Source organism: Pseudorca crassidens, chromosome 15 (genome assembly GCF_039906515.1).
Source record: "Pseudorca crassidens isolate mPseCra1 chromosome 15, mPseCra1.hap1, whole genome shotgun sequence".
Taxonomy (NCBI): Eukaryota; Metazoa; Chordata; class Mammalia; order Artiodactyla; family Delphinidae; genus Pseudorca; species Pseudorca crassidens.
Genome location: NC_090310.1, coordinates 6,105,133 through 6,126,385, shown reverse-complemented (window position 1 = coordinate 6,126,385; position 21,253 = coordinate 6,105,133). Strand labels below are relative to the sequence as shown.

The 21,253-nt window shown below is 44.6% G+C and overlaps 1 protein-coding gene across 8 annotated transcripts; it reads right to left on the bottom strand.

Moving 5' to 3' along the window:
• Nucleotides 1-1,064: 1,064 nt before the first annotated feature.
• Nucleotides 1,065-20,886, bottom strand: ZKSCAN5 (zinc finger with KRAB and SCAN domains 5). Of its 8 annotated transcripts, none has more exons than XM_067705629.1 (7): nucleotides 20,806-20,886; nucleotides 19,044-19,560; nucleotides 15,404-15,542; nucleotides 11,287-11,369; nucleotides 10,878-11,085; nucleotides 6,253-6,861; nucleotides 1,065-3,406 (listed from the first exon to the last, which is right to left on the bottom strand). In XM_067705629.1, exons 2-7 carry the CDS (start codon nucleotides 19,455-19,457, stop codon nucleotides 2,280-2,282), a joined length of 2,580 nt encoding a protein of 859 aa, XP_067561730.1. In that variant the 5' UTR covers nucleotides 19,458-19,560; nucleotides 20,806-20,886; the 3' UTR covers nucleotides 1,065-2,279. The 8 variants fall into 8 exon arrangements, with proteins under 8 accessions (XP_067561730.1, XP_067561728.1, XP_067561729.1 ...); XM_067705627.1 differs by having other exon boundaries at nucleotides 19,044-19,563; nucleotides 20,705-20,836; XM_067705628.1 differs by having other exon boundaries at nucleotides 20,705-20,835.
• Nucleotides 20,887-21,253: the final 367 nt, after the last annotated feature.

The window sequence follows — 21,253 nt, the reverse complement described above, 5'->3', positions numbered from 1 at the left end:
GAGACAAAGTGATCTTGGTTCAAATGCTCGTTCTGCCACTTATTGGCTGTGTGACCTCGGGCAAGTGAATCAACTATTCTGAACCTCAAGTTTTTCCCAACTGTAAAATGAGGGCGCTAAGAAGTGAAACCACCTCATAATGTGAGGATTAAGTGAGGTGATCCACATAAAGCACTAAGCATGATGTTTAGAACACAGTAAATACTCGACAGACATCAACACCAGGCTTCACTGAAGTTGTCACTCTCATTCAAGTCCTATATCACCTTTAACTCTGTAATTCTGTTCGCAGGCAACAAGAGTCTCACCAACGAGGCCCTCTGACACAGGTTGCATTAAGTGGGTGGATATTTGTCCTGAGTGTGTTATTTTCTCTCTTCAAGCAATCAGTGGCTTTCAGCAAGAGCCACTTGATTCCATAATCCTTACATTATTTTTATTTTGTTCCCCAAACCTTACCCGAGTCAGTGCATCCCCTTCTACCTGAATTCCACCCCAGTTCACCAAAGTTAATGTCTCCCAATTGAATGGCCGCCACACGCCCGAAACTACCAGTGTCCTGCCCACCATCAGTGACGTGGTGCTCATTGCCTCATGGTGAGTGGCCAGCTCCACAGGGCATTCTTACAGGACTACTCATGGTGCCACACATCAGATCACATTCCCTAAAGCAGAGCCTGAGACAAGGATTCAGAGCCATGTGATTTGTTGACGGCGTGGAGGGGCTGAGGGGATGGTACACGAGCATGGATATAGTCTAATGAAGTCTAGCCTCAGCCTGATCCACAATGGGTGCGTCTGAAGCATAAACTGCACCAATTTCCCACCTTGAGGCACGTGAATCAGCCCTTTGTACCCCCATATCAATCCGTCATTGGCTAGGGGGTGGGGAGGACAGCTAACTCCTGGATGGGGCAGCTCTGATCACCTGAGGGCAATTCCCTCAGAGTCTCCGGAGAACAGGATGAGCTGTGAGCACTTGGCAGACAAAACTCAAAGCAGCTGGGGGATGGGTATGGCAGCCTGGTAAAGGGGATCTGGACCAGGTACCAGTGTACAGCACACAAAATCAACAGGTATTTATTGGGTGTTTATTTGTAAGCCAGGCAGCCAGCAGAAGCAGGACTTCGGTGGCGCCCAGAAGCGCCTCTCCCTCTCTCTAGCAAACAGGCTCAAGTTTACCCTCTTTTCCATGTCATCATCCTTCCCCCACAACCCCTACCCAGACCTTCCCACAGGCAGGGCTCACCAGACCAGGACCTCCCTGCATCTACTAATGTTTACTTTCAAATCCAGCTGCAACTCAAGTTGAAACTCCTTCTCTATGCTATTATCCTATGGGGGAGATCTATCTCCCGGGCAACTGGGAGTTGGTACATCTACTGCTTGGACAATTCTTGATTCAACTTGGTCCAATTCCTTCTATGGACATAGCTGCCCTCATTCTTGTGGGTAACAGAATAACCAGTCCACAGTCTGGCCCGTCTTCTCTTCTCTATTCCCCTAAGGTCCCGCTCCCCTCTCCCCAGGCTGTGACTGACCAACACAGTTTCTCCTGAATTTACAAACTTAACTTCTCTTTTCTACTAGCTAACCATGATGCCAGGAGAATCAAGATAAAACAAAAAGGTAGAGTGTGTTTCATGGAGAAGTTGTAGGTTGAATAAGGCAGCGAGAACACATACCATCCAGCCTCTGAACCTCAATTTTGCCAAAATAGAAATACCTTAAGTCAATTTCTTTTGAAAAGGTTTAATACTCAAGATGAGAATGTCGCCTGGAGCACTCCAGTGGCTGGCATCACATCTAGAAAAGGTTCATTGCTGAGGTACCCAAACCAAGATCATGCTGAAGGGTTCTTTCTTTCACTGCGCTCTTCCCTGAATAGATAAGCTGTCAAACAAGGCAGAAACTACAAATGAAGCTTATTCCTACTGCATTTGTGAGGCTTTTCCCACTGTCAACGTTCTGAGAGTCGCACGAAGAATGAGTGCCATCTGAAGGCTTCCCTTCGTCCACTGTATCCTTGGGTTCTCTCCTGTCTAGACTCTCAAGCTTGAAGATGCAAACGAACGCATTTCTCAGTGGAAAAGCAGCTATCTATCTGCTGTGGATGCTCCAGTGTCCTAAGTTCTAACTGAAGGATCTCAACAGATCCATAGGTTTGATGGTTAAGTTGGAGGAGATGCTTGAAGTTATTACATTCGTTATAGGAGTAGGGTTTGTCTTCAGGAAGGCTTCTCTAAAATCGTGTAAGAGCTGTTCTACAATAGAAACCTCTAGACACTTAAGGTATTTATGGGATCTGTCCTCTCGTGACTTCTCAGATGTTTAAAGAGGCTACAACTCCAACTGAAACTCATTCCGCATTCTTTACATTGAAAGGGTTTCTCACCAGTATGGATCCTCTGATGTTGATTAAGATGTGCCTTCAGAGCAAAGCCTCTGCCACATTCGTTACATTGATGGGCTTTCAGGTTGGAATAGCTTTTGGGATGTTGTTTTGTGTGGGAACACTGGCCAACGCTTTCTCTACACATATCCCATTTATAGGTTTTCTCTGCGGTATGAGTTCTGTAATGCTGAATGAGCTCTGAACTGTAATGAAAGGCTTTGCCACACACATCACACTTATAAGGCTGCTCTTGCAACTCAACCTTCTTATCCTCAATCACCGTTAAGTTCCAGCTGTACGCTTCCCCACGGATGCTATTTTGTTCATTTTTCTGGCCCATGTGGAGCACCTGGTGTTCAATGAGGCTAACATACTGAAAAAAGATTTCTCCACATTCATGACACTGATGGGATTTCTCTCTCGAGTGGAGCCTGAGATGCCCAGCAAGGTGTGAACGTCTCCCAAAGCCTTTCCCGCACTCATTACACTTAAAGGGCCTCTCCCCACTGTGCACACTCTGGTGCTGAACAAGGTGGGACCTCACTCTGAATGCTTTCCCACACAAGGGACAGGTGTAGGGCTTCTCCCCAGTGTGGACCCGCTGATGCTGAGTTAGGTGTACACGCTGATTGTAGCTTTTCCCACACTCGTCACACCTAAATGGTTTCTCCCCGGTGTGTATTCGCTGATGCTGGATAAGATGTGCACTCTGAATAAAGCTTTTCCCACATTCGTTACATTTATGCGGTCTCTCTCCGGTGGAGGACTTTTTGTGGACATACGTGACTTCGCTGAAATTCATCCTCTTTGAAGAGGGCTGTCCTAGTATCTCTTTCATGGGAATTCCCTGCTTTCTATCCAATTTGCCCTGGTGTTCATGGCCTTCTCCAAAATCTTGAACCTGAGAAACATTTCTTGGGATTATTCCTGTTGGTTCCATGTCTGCTTCTGAAAATTCTGAAATTTTCTTCTTAACATTCAATTTTGTATTCTTACTCCTTTTATCATTGCCTGAAAAGATAAAGAGGAAACACAAATGTTATCAGTTCTTTTACAGAAGAAAAATAAACTATCAGGCAAAAGAGGATAATCAAATGAAACTACGAGGTAATAGGAGTAACAAAGGCGGGGTGAAGGGTGCATGGACGTGCTTGATGTTAACAGAAAAGAACCTTTCGGTGTCTGTTCAGTGAAAAGAACAAAATGAAGAGAAAGCTTACTCGGGAGGGTGGTGAGAACGACTGAGGTTAGGCGATCACAGGGGAAAGCCAGACACTTTTATTAAATAGGAAAGAGAGAAGGGAATTCTGAAATGGGAGAGGAGGTAGGAAATGTGGAGTCAGGGAGACAGATGAGACAGAACAAAGATACACAAGTGGGGAGTTCCCTGGCAGTCCAGTGGTTAGGACTCCGTGCCTTCATTGCCGTGGGCCCAGGTTCAATCCCCTGTTCGGGGAACTAAGATCCTGCAAACTGCGTGGCAGCAGCCAAAACACAATTTTTTAATAAAAAATAAATTTAAAAAATGAAGATACACAAGTGAACAGTGAGAACTGATGAAAACTAGAAGAAAGGAGTATGAAGAGGATACAGAGTTGGAAGAATACCTGACTGGGAGCCAGGAAAAAAGAGAAATGAGCCAGTAGAAAATATTGTCAATACGATGCGTGACACATCAACCTTTGCTCTATGCCCTTAGCCAACACCCCAGCTTCCTTTTCCCTCCCAGGGCACCCGACACTTCTTTGGGAATGCTCCTCCCATCAGACCGTCAGCTCCACGAGGGCACGAGCAGTGTCTGTTCTGCTTCCTGCTGAATCCCAAGCACCTAGCACTGGAGGCACTCCATAAATACAGCTGGATGAGCACACAAAGTATCCCTCCCTCGATCAAAAAAATGGGGGAAGTATTAACTAGGAAACTAGGCCGAAGAACAATTACAGGGAAGATATAAAAGATCCTATTTTAAAGCAGCTGCTTCCCAGGTTCGGAGTGCTATTGGATGGATTTCCCCCAAGAGGCAGTCACCAAGGAGAATGGGATCAAACTGGCTGAGGAGACAGCTGAGCTCGACCCAGGCCATAAAGACACCATGAGCTTCATAAGCTCCTATTCCATGTTGGAATAGGTGACAGCAGCTGTTAATGTGAATGACAAGTAGCTGGGCTTGGGGACACCAAAGGCATAATTTAAAAATAAACACTTTGGCCAGTCTTCGAGTTTTCTGAAGAATATTAATAAAAGCCTTTAAGTTCACAGCACAGTTTACAGTGATCTTATCCTTACAGAAGTCATGTGAGCAGATAAAAAAATAAGTACCAGCAGGAAAATTACTCAGCCTGATTCATAACTAAATTACTGAAAATGAATACAGCAAAGAATTCTCTTCTGCTTACACAATTTGCTAACAACAACAAAAAAAGTTTGATAGTCCTGGAAGAAATTTAGTACAACTGATACTCTCATATGTGGTATAATTGTTTTAAAAAGCAATTTGGCCATATGTATCAAGAACCATAAAAATGTCCTTGACCTTTCATCCACTAGTCCCACTTCTGGGCATCTATTATAAGGAAATATTCCCAAGTAGCGAACAAGGCATAAGCACAGTTATCAGGACAAAAGAGAAAAAAAATTAGAATTTCAGCTGGGGAACAGTTGAGTAGACCATGATGTTTCTACACAATGCCGGGTTGTCAAAAATAACAAACAGGAGGGCCAAGCAACGCTGGAAAATGTGTGTGTCTAATATTTGATTGCACCCTATGAGTAGCCCTATATAAAAAAGGCTTATAAAAAAAATGGAGGCACACTAAGTAATAACAGTTCTACTAGTTAGGATGGTGGGATTATGGGTGATTTTTTTCCCCTCCCACTTTCTTTCCCCCAAACTTCCGGTACAGTTGACCCTTGAACAACACGGGTTTGAACTGCAAAGGTCCGCTCATATGCAGATATTTTTCAATAAATATGTACTACAGTCCTACACAACCCACAGTTGGTTGAATCCAAGGATGTGAAACAGCAATACGGAAGGCTGACTGTAAAGTTACATGTGGATTTTGGACTGCGAGGGGGTCAGCACCCCTAATCCCTCTGCTCTTCAAGGGTCAACCATACTATTATTACTTTAGCATTTTAAAGTAAGTGAAATAACTAAATTGGGAAAAGGGGGAAGAGGGAAGAAGCATGTAAGAGAGCCAAAGTCCTCACTTACGAAATAGAGAGTCAACAGATAATGTCTAAAATTCATGGGTCAAGCAACAGCCGTATTATTTTAAAATGTGGAATTATCAGAAGAAACAGGTAAGATTGCTGAGAGCAGCACCTCTGGGGAAAGAGAAGTTGTGGGGATGGTGGGGAGGGCATAGAGTTTTGCCAACTAATCTGACAATTAATTAAAGTACAGGTGATACAGACATAGAGAACAGGCTGGTGGTTGCCAAGGTGGAGGGGGGTGGGGGAGGGAAGGACTGGGAGGTTGGGATCAGCAGATGCAAACTATTATGTAAAGAACGGATAAATAACAAGGGCCTACTGTAGAGCACAGAGAATTATATTCAATATCCTATGATAAACCATAATGGAAGAGAATCTCAAAAAGAGAAGTATATATATGCATAACTGAATCTCGGCTGCACAGCTGTCATTAACACAACACTGTAAATCAACTATCTTCAGTAAAAAAAATAAGAATTTAAAAAACCCCATAAAGTACGTGATAATAAAATAGACGGTAACTCTTTGTCCCTTCCTGCCACTGCTGCCAGGACCACCACCCATCTGTCCGATAGTTCTAAGCTGATAAGGCAATTTCTGCCTCGTTTATGCTCCGAAGACAAACTGCTCACACCTACATCTTTGGGATTTCTCTCTGAAGTGGCGCTTGAGGTGCTCGATCAGGTGGGAGTGGCGCCCGAAGCTCTTCCCGCACTCGGGGCAGCCGTAGGGCCTCTCCCCGCTGTGCACGCTGTGATGCTGGACCAGGTGTGAGCTGACACGGAAGGCCTTCCCGCACACCTGGCACTTGTAAGGCTTCTCGCCGGTGTGCACACGCTGGTGCTGGGTGAGGTGCACGCGCTGGTTATAGCTTTTCCCACACTCCCCGCACTTAAACGGTTTCTCTCCCGTGTGGATTCGCCGGTGCTGGATGAAGTTGGAGGCCTGAAGGAAAAATTTCCCGCAGTCGTTACATCGGTGCCCTCTCTCGCCGTTGGTGTTTGGCTTCCGGTTCACGTCTGTGATGGCACTGAGGTCTCTTTTCTGGGAAGGGGTCTGCCTTGATTTCCCCATGGGGGGGTTGACCTGCCACCTTTCTACCACGCTGTGAGGGTCGCTAACTCCTCCAAACTCTTGACTCGGGGGGACATTTCTTTCAGGGCTTCCTGAGGTCATCCAGGGCGATTCGGCTTCATCAGAAATCTGCTTTACTATCAGTTCCACATTGTCGTTCCTGGACTCGTAATCTGAGATAATAGAGGGAAAATGGAAACGTTAGCTTATTCCCCGCATTCAGAAATAGCGGATAATTACATGAAACCAACACGTGCAAGCAAGGCGTGACTTTGTAAAGCCATCTGCAAAATGACTTCACAATACAGGGATAGGATGAAGAACACTGAAGCAGGAAACTGAGGCAGGTTAGGGAAGACAAAGCCGGCAAGAATGGTTCAAGGGGATGCGACTGGGAGAGCAGTCATTCCATTTAATGACAATCACATCCTCTGGGTACAGTACATCCGTACAGTACCTGTTTGGGAACACCTGTGCCATGTCAACTGTTCTCAGTAAAATCTGATACTGGGTGATGCAGCTAACCCAGTCCTCACCTTCCTCTTCTTGTTTATTCATAGCCTGGAGAAGAAAGAGGATCTTTCTAGCTTTTTCAATCCCCAAAGAATCTCAGTTTGGTGTGAATTAGTCTAAAGGGGAAAAGGCGTTCTTTCTGTACCCAGAGAAGTCCTACAACTGTCGAGAGCTAGCTCACCACTCAGTGGTCATTGATGAACAGAGACATTTAAGAGGCTGCAATCGGTTCCCTGTGTAACTGGATCAGCAGCATGTATTTCACTCAAAACTCTGACATTTAATATAGTTTGCAAGGACAAACCTTCAGTAGTTAACAAAAAATAGGGAATGCTTTTTAAAGGATAGATAGATCATGGCCTACTGAGAACTTTCCAGTAAGGCTGTTTTGTAGAAAGAAAAGTAGTTTTCAAACATTACATAAAAATGGTATTAAGCACTCATGTTTGCAGAGTGTGTACTATGGACCAGGCACTATGCCTTCCAGTGCTTTTCAGTTTTATGGCATTTAATCCTTACAATGACCCTTTGAGAGAGTTACTATTACTATCCTTTTTTTGATATAGCAAGAAGTTGTAACTCTTGTACCATGAAGGCAACTTTAAATTTATTTTCTAACTATTTTTACTTAATTCTCTTCCTAAAAAGACATTTTAAGAGTGGAAACAAACATATAAACAAAAGAACTCTATCACAAAACCAAACTTTTTAGATGTTTTTTCCTCCTGCATTTAACTAGGCAAGTAATCTCAGCTATCACAGTATTTCTTTTTCTTTTATTCTCATTTACTTATGTCCACACATTTTATTCTTATTAGAGCTCTCTCCCGTTCAGCAAGGCAAATAAGCTCATGGCTTTCTTTTTCCAGGGGTGAATTTGAAAAAAACCACATGAGCTCCATGTATCTCTTTGGGACTATTCACAATCGCCCGTTTCCAGAGAAGGTGATGATACAGGTTGAGATACCAGTTGGCTTACAGGTTTTTTTTTTTCCTCTTTCCCCTCCCCTTCTCTGAGTACATGAGGAGCTTTCTGTTGATTCTCCTGATTTATGTGTATGTTTGACAGAGAGCTGTGTTCCTTGTTCAACACTATGCCCGGCTGCTTAGTAATGCATTGGGGGCGGGGGGGTGAGGAGGGAGTTGGTTCCAAAACACCCAATCAGCAGATTCGGTGCTTTACAAATTCACGCTTTTCAACCTCACTGGTACCCCACACTGGCATCCTACATTTCTAAGGCTGGCTAGTTTCCCACTCATTCTTCTCAGCAGCTACATCAAAACGTCTTCATCGTGATCTCCAAGACAGATCACTGTATTTAAAAATAAAGGAGTGTTCTGGCACAAACTTGTCTACACACAGACTGTGTCTAGAGATGCAATCAGGAAGCTTAACTAACTGTCGCTGCCTCTGTGCGGGAAACGGAGGGACTGAGGGTCGGGAGACTCACTTCTCACTTTAAACCCACTTAAACTATTCGGATAATTTTTACCACGTGCGTGCGAACCAAAGTCCTCGCTGCACTCAAACCTCTGCTCCACCACCCACTCCATCACCTGGTCACTCGCAACAGGTGACTCTGTCTCCTATTCCAGGGAGAGTCTAAACTATCCAGTCAAGACCTCCTTGGACATCCTACAACCACAAATGTCAGCGTGCTGGCAGCCTGATTCTCCCGTCCTCCCCTTGCCTCACAGCGGAAGAGCTGACCCTCCCCCTCACCGAGGTCAAGCTTTCCTCCGAAGGGGCCTCACCAGGCCATTCTGTTTTCCAGGGACCTCCCTGCACCAATTATCTGCTCTTCCTCACTCTAGCATTTCATACTCACTCCCCACCAGCCCTCGCCCAGTGACATTTCAGTGTGCTTAAAACTTCTCCCGTTAACAAAGACAACATACAAAACCCAACCATCCATCTACACCAGGTACGCTGTCGGTGACCAGCCCTCTTTTGCTTCGCCTTCACAGACAATGTTCTTGAAAGTTTATCTACAATAGCTTTCTCAAATTCTCTCCTGTGCAATCTTCCAAGAAACTGTCTCTTGTTCTCCAACTTCCCAGCCACTCCATTGAAACGGCTGTCTCCACGATTCATTCACTAATTTTTAAAAATCTCACTTCTAAATTTGATGGATACTTTAAAAATCGTGACCATCTCTGATGCTGTTAGGAACCCACAGGATGAAAATTCTCAAATGTGGTCTTCCCAGAGAAGCTGAAGAGGCAGAAACCACTGAACATGTTCTTAGTGTAGAAGAGTTTACTCAAGTTGTAAAGATATTGTAAGAAAAAGATGAATAATGAGAAAAAAAAAAATCAGGACTTCCCTGGCGGTCCAGTGGTTAAGACTCCGCGCTTGCATGGCAGCGGGAGCGGGTTTGATCCCTGGGCTGGGAAGTTCTGCATGCCGCGCGGTGCGGCCAAAAAAAAAAAAAACAGAAAGTAACAATTCAAAACCCCTTGGAGAATGGTACAGAAAAACTGCGCCAAGTTCTGCAACTCTGAAACCCATTAAATACCTATAAAGTAATTGAAAAAGATAAAACAATACTAATCAACTCAAATCAGACAAGAAAGGTATTTGAAATTAATTTTAAAAGAGAATGAAAAAAATTTGCATTAAATATGATAATATTTATACTACATAAATAATTCCTTGAGACCACCACTAAAATCCCAATAGATAAACAAGCAGAGGGCATATGCAAATAAACCTAAGAAAACACAAATATATACCAACAATAATAAAGGAAATAGAAAATTTGAGAGAGAAGTCAATTTTACTTTTTAAATAAAAGCCTGTGAGTGAACTAAACCCTTAACGATACAAACTGAGATAATGTTTTTCAAAAGAAATTTGGCATTAGAGTATATGTATTCCATCTAAAGTCTACTTGATAGTGATCGATAGTGTGCTTGATAGTGTGCTTGACAGTGATTCTTCCAAAAGAATTCACTCAAAAGAAGATAAAATTCATAAGCTTCAAAATGTCTGCCACAGTGCTGAGATTTTTCACAATTGCTCCAGGCAGCACAATCAAATATTAGTTTCCAAGATCATAACTTAGAAATAGGTTCAAAATCTTATCTGGGGTGCAAAATTCAAGAAGGGATAAGACATGTAAAATGCAGATGCCAAGGCAAACATCATAAAACAAGTACCGGTGATGTGAGAATGGTAATAGAGTGAACAAGTTGCCACCCATGCATGAGAGGAAAGGAAAAGAATGAATGCTATTGAGACACTGTAATAACTACTTCAATGAACGGTTATTCAGCAAAGTCTGAGATGCTTTCACAAATGAGAATTATTCAGTTAACAATGATTCAGTTTGTCAAGGAACAGAGTACAATCACTACTACAACTCTGTTAAGATCCAATCCTGTTAGTCTTAAGCTAAATATAACATTTGCTGGATTGCAAATACTATCCCCAAAGCATTATCAGTCCTCAATCTTACTCTTATTATGATGGAGATAATCAGAATAAGCTGAATAAGAAAAAAAGAAAGAAAAAAAGAAAAAAAGAGAGAAGGGTGATATACTCTTTCACAGACAAAAAAAAATACGCAAAGTCACAGTGATTAAAACATACATGCCTTTACAGGATGTGCTATAAATATTCTTAATAACAAAATGAAGATGTCCTAATCCATGCAGACGAAATCATTCTTACCCATGGAAGTAATACTCCCATAATTCTCCTTCCTGTCATCCCTATAGAGGGACTTCTGGGACTGGTCCAAATGTCCCCATTCCTCCAGGATGAAGGATACAGCCACGTCAGCCACATCTTCAATTTTCACCAACTTCTGAAACACGAGATCTCCACTAAATTCCCATTCCCTAGGTTCAAATTTGGAGCGAGGGGAGGAACTGGGAGCCTTAAGGAAAGAAAAAGGGGAGGGACTGTGCTTCACAGAGGGTGGGGGAGCAGAACAGAAAAAGACAGAAAAGCACAAACCCAAGATGGGCCCGGTCTCTGGTTAAAGAGACAGAACCCTGATAAAGACTCAGGCTTAAGGCAGCTACTTGTCCAAAATCAGACGTGGATCCTCAATGTGGGCACAGGGACACCGGCTCACCTGGGGCCCAGCTGAGAGAAGTGAGGCTGTCAGCTCCTGGCTGTCCTTCAGGGGAAGGGAGGGAACTTGGAGAGCAGGAAGGGCTGAGGGGGGGAGAAAAAGAGGTGTCAGTGAGAATCCCTCTACCCAGTTCCAATTGCCATCATGTTCCGCTTTTTGCTCAAGAATCCACAACGGCGCCCTGTGGCATCAAGACCAAATTCTTCTGCTCAGCCTTCAAAACACTCTACATTCTGGGCCCCCCACACCTACCCTATACTCACCCTTCCCCTGAGAAAAACTAGACTCCCTGTGTTGGTCAGGCGAATCCTGCTGCCGACTGGGGATGGTACCATTCCCCTATAAAGGATGCTCTCTGCTCTGCCCAGGTCAAACCTAGTCACCTCAAAGAACCTCCAAAGGCCCACTCTTCCGTGAAGCTGAAGCGCTGCCTAGAGCCAGGGCTTCCCAAGCTCTAATGTGCAAACAAATCCCCCGGGGGTCTTGGTACAGGGCAGACTCTGCCTCAGGTGTTCCAGGGCAGCCCCCATGTTCTGCATTTCTAACAAGCTCGAAGGTGATGCTGGTGGTGCTGCAGCACTTCGGACCTCACTTTGATCAGCAAGGCCTTAGTTCACGTTCTCTCCCTTCAAAAAATGACTGCGGTTGGTTTATAGTCAGCCAACTAGCTTGTATTAAGTCTACTCTGTGTGTTCTAAGAATAGGCAGAGAAAACAATTCCTGCCTTCCAAAACCTCACCGTCTGATGGGGAAGGCAGACATGGAAGCTTTACTCCTGGCACAGGGTAAAGAGTATTATCCTCAAAGTTCACCCAAGTTCCTGCAGGAACACAGAGGCAGGGGCATCTACAGAGTGGAGAGCAGGAGGTGGGAGCACCCGGAAAGCCCTTCCACAGGAAGTGACTCTGGAAGCAGGGGTGGGGTGGGATGAGGCGGGATGAGGGTGCTTTCTGGGTAGAGTGAATCACATGTGCAAGGCCCGGAGGGTCTGGTCTCTAGATGCTAGTGAACATTTGACCCTCTGCTCTCACCTCTGCTCTCCTCTGTCCAAGATTCATGGTGCATCCGGATCTGTCTACATGCACCCTGACTTGGAGATCCACCTGGTATCAACCTTTAACACGACGATTTAGACCTTTCTATGGTGTCCCCGGTCCCAGAGATGTATGTGCATATGTAGCTTGCTAGTGTCCAAGGACTGGGAAGTAAGGAGCAAAGACCCACAATAGAGGAGATCGTGGTTAGAAATGAAAGCCGAAAACAGACACGGGATCTGAACCCAGGAGTGTGGTTACAGTCAAAGTAAGACGTGAAAGAGAGGGATGAACATAGTCTATACACAAACAGTAATTATGTTCCAGTCATAATTGGAATAATGAGAATAATTACATTCTAAATAATCCCACTTATTTTTTTTGAAGTTCCTGTGAAACCTGTTGTTTCTAACTTTTAAATAAACAACTTCGGCCCTCTCAAGATCAAATGAGTCCCAGAGATGGAAAGCCAGCTCTCGGTGCCAGCAGAGGCACGAAGGATGCAGCATCTTCCAGGGTGTAAAACAAACCAACCCAAACCAACCCTTTTGTTGGAATAAGGAACGTGGCCAGGGTCTGGCTAACAGGGCAGAGAAGAGAAGCACCACTGAGGGAGCAAAGACGAGACTCTGCGTGTGAAGGAAGATGACAGTGATCAGAAGGGGACACGGTTCTGCGCTGGGAGAGCCTGGAGGTAAAGCAGGCAGTGCAGCTCAGCATGGGGTAAACGTGCAGACTTACAGCCAGACTGCCTGGGGTAACATCCCAGCTCTGCCGTGTAATAGCTTTGGGACTTTGAACAAATTATTTAACCTCTGAGGGCCTCAGCTTCTTAATTTCTAATATGAGAATAACAATAATACCTAGTCCATGGGGTTACTGTGGGCATTAACCCTTGGAATGCCAGCTAGGTCTACTAGGTACAATTCTGGGTTTGGGGGTTCTCTTTTTTTGGACAGTTTCAACTATTTTTAAAGACTAGAATGACATGACTTTTATTCTTTTAGAGATCTTCTGAAGAACAAAAAGAAAATGTTAGTATTATTAAAAAATAAAAGAAAACTCTTATTTTGTAATTTCCATACGGATCCATTGGAACTTTTTACAAATCTAGGATACATTTTGGGATCTGAATGATCTTCTATCTCCTGTACCATGAAGCACTCTTCTAGTTCATCATCCTAGGAATTATTTCATTTTTACTAATTATTCATTAATGAGTCTTAATGTTAGCACGAAAAGACTAAAATTATAAGAAAATGGGAGAATAAAAGAAATATTCAGGATCAGGCAATAGTGAAATAAACCATTGTTCTTCACTGTTCTCAAAGTATTAAGTACATTCCCCAGAGTTCTGCATCATCTTCGAGAAGGTTTAAGGCTGTTGACACCTGTTTTTAGCTTTCATTGACCACAGTCGAGAATTCAGAATTTCTCACTTTCCACCCACCCATATCGACAAAGAGAAGAAAATGTGCCGTGGAAGACATTTCACTACTCGTAGGTGAATGAGAAGATGACACAGAGAGCAGTGTGCTAAAGAAAGTATGAAACTGAAGGCATAGGAGAAAACTGACAGAGTCTGCCAATGACAATATCCTAGATGAATCTTCCCACACTCAAGAAACAATGATAAACACTACATTTCTAATTCCAAAAAGGAGCTATGACACCTTAACCGATCATTCAACAGGAAGGACTTCATCACGTAATATTTTGCAACAAGATTCTGGACCATCCCATCTTGCTAAAAGGACATATTCATTTTGCTAAAGGGGTGGTATTGAGTGACAGTATTCTCTCATTTTTTTATGATTTTTATATTATCAAAACATACTTGATACAAAGAGGTTTAATTCTTACTAAAGTTTCTTTAAGATTTTTCATTATCTTTTGATTCTTCTGTAAGTATTCATAAAATGACTTAAAAATATTAAAAAAAAAAATAGAAAGGACCCATTGGCCCCAGATGTTAAATGGTGAAGACTGTTTTTCCTGGTACTACACTGAGGGTTAAATGAGTTCATACACGTAAAGCAGTTTAGAACAGCTCCTGACACGTAGTAAACACCACATAAGTAATAGTTACTGTTACCACAGTGAAAGGAAAGCTGGAAATGCTTAGAGCAGTGAGACTTCAAGGCCAACCACTATGAGGAGCCCGGAAGAAAGGCTGGGGCCAAACAGGAAATTCGAGTTCACAATTCCTTCTCCACATTCCGAAATCCCAAAGCTTTAAATACCAAAAGTTTTTTTGTTTTTCATTAACTTGGCCATTGAACTAATTTGACAGCAAAACCTGACCAGAACTGATATGAAGCTATTTGAAGTTTTTATTTAATCCACTTACTGTAACTAGGCATACATTTCACTGCCGAAATACTAAATTAATGTGTGATTATGGGGTCACACTTCAAATCCTGATGGCAGTGCACTGTATGTAAATCAGATCCTCTTACTCAATCTGAAACATTCTAAGTTCTAAAATATATCTGATAGCAAGAGTTTCTGATTAGTGATATTAGACTTGTGGACATATATCATCATAAATGAGATACTCAGCTGCCCACTTTTCTTCCTTGATGTATCTCATACAGGTTAATAACAGTGAGGGCAAGAGGGAGGGAAGGAGAGAAAGAGGGAACAGATGCTCTACAGGTCCTCGTGAAGCATGGCTTAAAATCAGATTTCACATGAATGGCTGAACAGCGCGAAGTGCAGTGAGGAACTGGAGAGCTTTGTCTACCTGAGCCTTAGGACAACAAAATGAATGAGGTAGAGCTGGAAAACTGTTGCAAAACCATGATAATACTTTTGTAAAAGACTTCTGTACATCTTTTAACAGTACCTGTACTCAGAGCTGTCGTCATCTGCAGCATAGCTCTCGAAGGACACTGGTTATTGGTACGACTCCTAGCCAGCCTGCGAGCTGACCAGGGACCCAATTCCAGGCCCCCACCCTTTCCCAACCTCCAGATCCACTGACTGCGGAGAGGCTGCCCAGCCCCAGGTCTCTCTACAGATACCGCTTACCCACACGGCCAGGGAGTCCACATCCATTCCACTGAAGCCCAGATCCTCACCGTTTTCCTCCCGAAGATGAGGCCTCTGCGGCTCGTGCTCAGGCTGCGGGTCCACGGGCAGGAGTTGGTGACTGAAGGACTCGGGCCCGGCTCCAGGCGGCACGACCTTCGGAGGAAGCACTTCAGCACACGCCACGACCTGACAACCACAATCACACCAATCAGCACGTTACAGGAAAGGCTACGAAGGAGCCCAGCAGGGTCACGTTACTCTTTCATTCACTCCTTGGCCAAGTATTTCACGTGCATCTACAACGAGCCAGGACTAATTACCCAACTGCTGCATAAACACGTTATAGTTGAAGACGACTTCCATTAGACATGTCGACACACCAATGAATACACAGTTACAAACTGTGTTATATGTGCAAAAGGAGAAGAAAGTGGTGCCATGAGGCAAGACAGATGAGACCTACTTCAGACTGGGTGGCCAAGGAAGGCTATTCTGAGGAAGTATCACTGAAGTCAATACGTGGAAGAGGAAAGAAGCCAGCCGAGGGAAAAGTTAGGAGTGTCCCAGGCAGACAGAATGACATAAGCAAAGACGCTCAGGCAGAAAGCCAGTGTGGGCCAAGTTTAGTGAAGGGGGGAGAGAGTGAGAAACGAGCTTGGAAAAGTCAACACAGGACACAGGAAGTCACCCTCAAAGCCCCAGACGACCAGGTTCAAGTACGACAGACCAGCCACAAGAGCGGTGTGTCTCCGTCTTTCTGCCCTTTGTTCTTGCACAACCCTAGGGTACACAACCAGTCTCTAACATCTGCCTCTTCTGGAAGGTACTAGCTCAGTGCCATCCTAGCAGGTAATAAGATCCAGCTTTGAGATAGAATTGCCCTCCCCTCCCCAACCCCGCCACCGTCCCTTATGTTTCAAAGCACTTTCAGTTTTAACTCTCCCAGTAGTGGCAAAACGTGGCACAGGAGTATTACATTAAGAGGCAGAGGCAGCACAGTTGTGGCAAATATGACTCAACACGGAAGTGTGTTTGTCCTTGTGGACCTGCTCAGGACAAGAGTTAAGATGATGCCAAGTACGTCAAAGGGCTCCTGGGCAACGAAGAAGCAAAGCAGCCCTTGAGGACCCCTGAGAGTAGGACAGAGAAACCAAGGAGGAGGGGTAGAGGATAAAGCCTGGGAAAAGGCTTGCTAGAGACAAGAACTACCTGGAGATAAAGGTGAGAAACAATGCCAGGGATACAGAGGGCAGGCAGAGAGAAAGGCAAACACAGTGAGCTGTGCAGGCCCTCAGGAAAACCCCCCTCGCTGGGCCTCAGATCCCTGACCTACCATCAAGAAATGATCTCTGTGCTCCTTCCACAGATGGGGTGCATATCCCAATGACAGGGGTCAATGTGTAATATCTGCTGTAAGTCATCCATTTAAAAATGCTTTCTGTTTTAAACTATGATTTTGAATATTTATTACCATAAAAAAGTAGGGAAAGATTTGTCCGCTAATGTCCCAAAAAGGTTTAAAAAAGGAATAACCAGATGGCACCAGGAACCTTTACTTCTTGTCCTGACAGAAGCAACAGGAAGGTTCAAACACTCCGGTCTGCAAGACAATTATTCAGCTCAGCTGCAGGGTCTGGCGGCGGGTCCCCAGCAACTCCCTCTGCTGTCCTCTTGCCTCATGGAGTGAGCTAACCCAGCTGAAGAGCCTGAGGATGTTCTGGAGTATTGAAGTACCCCTGACCCAGAGGGGAAGAATAATGAGACTGGTACCTTACACTGAAGGGCAATGGCTCTGAAGAATGAGGGAAATTCTCTAACTAGCTTCAAAGTCTTGTACACCTAGGATCCCATGACTTTTGTTTCTTTGCTATAAAAAAAAAAAAAAAAAATTAAAGTTTCAGAAATGTGAGCCTAGCAACAAGAGGGAGGTAGACAGAGTCAGGTGATAAATGAGTAAGAAAGGACGAGAAGACGTAACAATGTAAAGATACGGAACCTCCCTAAATTAACATTCGATTTCATGCAATCCCAGCAAAAAATACCGACAGGATTTTTGGAGTGGTAGAAGCTAAATAATTCTAAAGTTCATATGGAAAAAAAATATATTGAAAAAAAATTTGGAAGGGGGAGGGCAGACCTATTGACCAAAACACTTTACATAACTCAGATAATTGAAATACTCATATGTAAACAGACAGTAAGATCAATAAAATAGAGTAAAAAGACCAGAAATGGACTCAAATACATGTAAAAATCTGGTATGTAATCAAGATGGCATTTTAATCAGAGAAGGAAAAAAAAAGGGATTGCTGTACAAGTTGCTGGGGCAACTGGACAGACATCTGGAAAAAAAATTAAGCTATAACCACACCAAACACCCTACACCAAAATGAATTCCAGATGGAGCTATCATTTCAAAGGGTAAAACAAAAACAACAACATCCATAACAAAAACGTGGGGAAGAAACGATAAGTTTCTTATAATACTCTAGTGGAGAGGGCCTTTCTAATTATGGCACAATTCCCAGAAACCATAAATTAAAAGATTTAAACTGACTGCATAAAAATAAAAAAACCCGGCAAAGCAAAAATCTCCACAAGCAAAGACAAACAACAAAGCGGGAAAATAACTCTTGCAACTCAGATGGCAGACACAGTGCTTACTTTTTCTAACAGGTTAATATAAACAGATAGGTCACAGAAAAGGGTATATGCACAGCCTTCTAAAATATGTACAGTGATCAAACTCACTCATAAGAAAAAATGCATATTAAAATTGCACAGAAATATTGCATCTTTCAGATTGACAGTAATCAAAAAGTTGGATAACATCGTGTTATCAGGCTGCAAGCAAAAAATTTCTCTCATACATGGATGCTGGGCATATAAGCTGGTATAACTTCTGCAGACAGCAATCTGTCAACAGCTGTCCAAACTACAAATGCAATGCGTACGGGCTCTGAGCCAACAATTTGACTTCTGAGCTTTGATTCTACAACTAATGATGTATATAAAGGATATTTATTGCAGCAAAGTCTGTTGCAGTAAAGATTCAGAAACAATCTAAAGGAACACTGTAAATGGCCTTCAACAGGAGTTAAATTATGGTACATCCATACAATGGAACACAATGCAGTTTCAAAGAGTGAGGCAGCTCTCTTTGCACTAACATAGAACAAGCCAGGATATACTATAAGAAAAAAAGCAAGAGGCAGAAGTGCACAATGATGTGAAAACATTTGTGTTTTTTAAAAAACAAGTCATACACATATACTCTAATATACACAGAATACAGTGTATCTCTGTAAGGATAGACAGGTATCATGGGACAATGGTTGCCTCTGGTGAGGAGAACTCTGGCGGCTGGGGAATTAGGGGTGGGAGGGACACTTACTTCTCATTATAACCTTATGTACATTTTGAATTTTGTATTATGTCACCACTCAAAAAATCAATACAGTAATTTAAAGTAGAAATAAAATCGCAGACTGTCTTCTCCAGATTAACAAACTGCATACTGCTTCTCTTTGCTGGAGTGGCAGGATATCTCCACAGTGCACCTAATCCCAGGAGAACAAAAGAATATGAATGAAGCACCAGGGCGCTCAGGATCTCACCCCTGCTCAGCAGCTCCTCAACTCTCTTCCTCTCCTTCCTCACTGCCCGAAGGTCTCCTCTTTCACTCACCTGTTGTCTGCGTTCCTCTAGTTCTCTTTCTATATTTTCTACCACGGCCACAGCCTCTTCTCCGTTTTCCGGGTGATGTTCTCTCACCCAGGTCTGGAACTCTTCAGGCAGGATGCTCAGGAACTGCTCCAGCACCAGCAGCTCCAGGATCTGCTCCTTGGTGTGCAGCTCGGGCCGCAGCCACTCACAGCAGAGCACCCGGAGCTGGCTAAGGGCCTCCCGGGGGCCTGACGCTTCATGGTACTGGAAGTGCTTGAAGCGCTGGTAGAAAGTCTCAAACACGGGCGGATTGTACTCCCTCATCCAGGTGCAATCTTCTTCTTCCACCTTCACTATCAGAAGGTCTTCTTGCTCTGGTGAAGTCTCCGCGGGAGGGTCTAAGTCTATAACTTCCCCAGATCCTGTCATTATCATTCCAACTCAAAGGGATCTCTCTCCAGGTAAGCTGGGTTACACGGACCAAACTTGTTTTCTGCTCTTTGAGATCTTCTGAAGGACACTTTCCTTAGCGTGCAACCTACTGATATATTGGAAATCGTTATTAGCAAAGAGATGACAAAGAGGTCATCTATCCTAAAGATGATCACCCAACAGAGTAATTTCCTTAAAAATTACAAGACAGCCATCACTCCACCCACAAAATAATGACCAACGGAGAATATTTCCAACATTTAAAAAGTGTAAAGGAGAGCAATAAAACTCTGACATACGGCCTCATGAAATACAATTTTTGTGGTGAAGAACATTGAATTTTATGTAAATAACAAGACAAGACTTACTAACTAGTCCAGACGCAGCCGCTCCTTCTCTCTACCACAAGCCAAACTTAAGTCAGAACAGAGGTCAAAAACATTACAATGGTCAAAATTGGTCCTGTCCCTCAATCCCTAATAGCTTGACAGACCAACGGGAAACTTCATGGGTCCCGAAGAGAGCCAAGGTTTTAAGTACAGATTTTGCACCTGGATTGCCCACAATCGCTCCTGACCCCGATCCACGGAAACCGGCCCGGTCAAGGTTAGGGACAGGACCCTCGTCTGTACACAAAGGCCATTCCCTTTCCTCAAGGCCACAGTCCCGGGGAGCTCCCCTGGAAGACCAAACTCCCGCAGCCAAGGCTGGGAAGACGGGTTTCTTCTTACAAACAGAGAGAAAGCCGAAGCCGACACTTCCCAACACTTCTTCGCCGGAAGTAAGCAAGTCCAAGCTTTCCCTGACCGGCGGGTAGAGCCATAAATCCCACCCCCGAGAGCACTTCCGAGTCCTCTCTAGGAATCCCGGAGGTCCCCGCCTCACCGCGGGAGGAAAGTGCCCGCCCCAGGCCCCGCCCCAGAGGGGCTGTGGGCCAACCGGCGGGGAGATGAGGCGCCGGCCCGGGATCCCAGTCCAACCTCCAGTAACGCGGCCATTCCCCGCCCACCGAGCCGCAAGTACAACAACGCTAGAGCCGGGGAGAAAACCCAGCCACCCTCTTCGCCACCCAACCCCACAGCCATTTAAACAGCCCGAGCCCGTCCCTTTTCTTAGAGTGGGGGCAGGGGGCGGGGTCTTAGGTGTCCGGAGCGCTTGCTAAGACAACAGTTGCTAGTGTCTGATTGGCCGTGGAACTTGCGCTCCCTCACCCCCAACGCTCTGCGCCCCAGTTCGAAGTACGTCCGTACCTTTCTGCTAGCCCGCAACCCTCACTTCTCTTTAATGGACTCTTCGGTTTCTTCACCTGAATCCTCGCCACTCCCCTCACCCCGTCTCCAGACACACCCACCGCTTTACAACCGTCGTCAGCTCAGGCGGCCGAAACCTCTGAGGTCAGACCCCTGAGTCCCCAGCGGCTCCAGGGACTACATCTCCCAGGAAGCCTCGCGCGGGCCGCGCCCTCCAGCCAATAGGGCCGTGACTCTTTTCACAGCCTCAGTCTTGCGGGCCTATCAGAATGCGGGAGAGCAGGGAGGCGTTTCCTCGGCGACCCCAGTGGAAGGCTGAGCGCGTCGGGAGAAAGTCCCCCCTCCGGGCTGGGGAGAGTAGGGGCTGGAGCTCTGCATCCTTGCAAAGTGAGAGGAGCCGTCTATTCAGGGCCTCTCTAGCCAAGGGGATCCCATCCTTTTTTTTTTTTTTTAACGGCGACGTCTGTATTTATTGGGTAGAAGGGCCGGGTGCTGGGGTTTGAGGTTCATAGTAACTCCGAAGCCAACAGGTTGCAGCAAGAGGAGCCG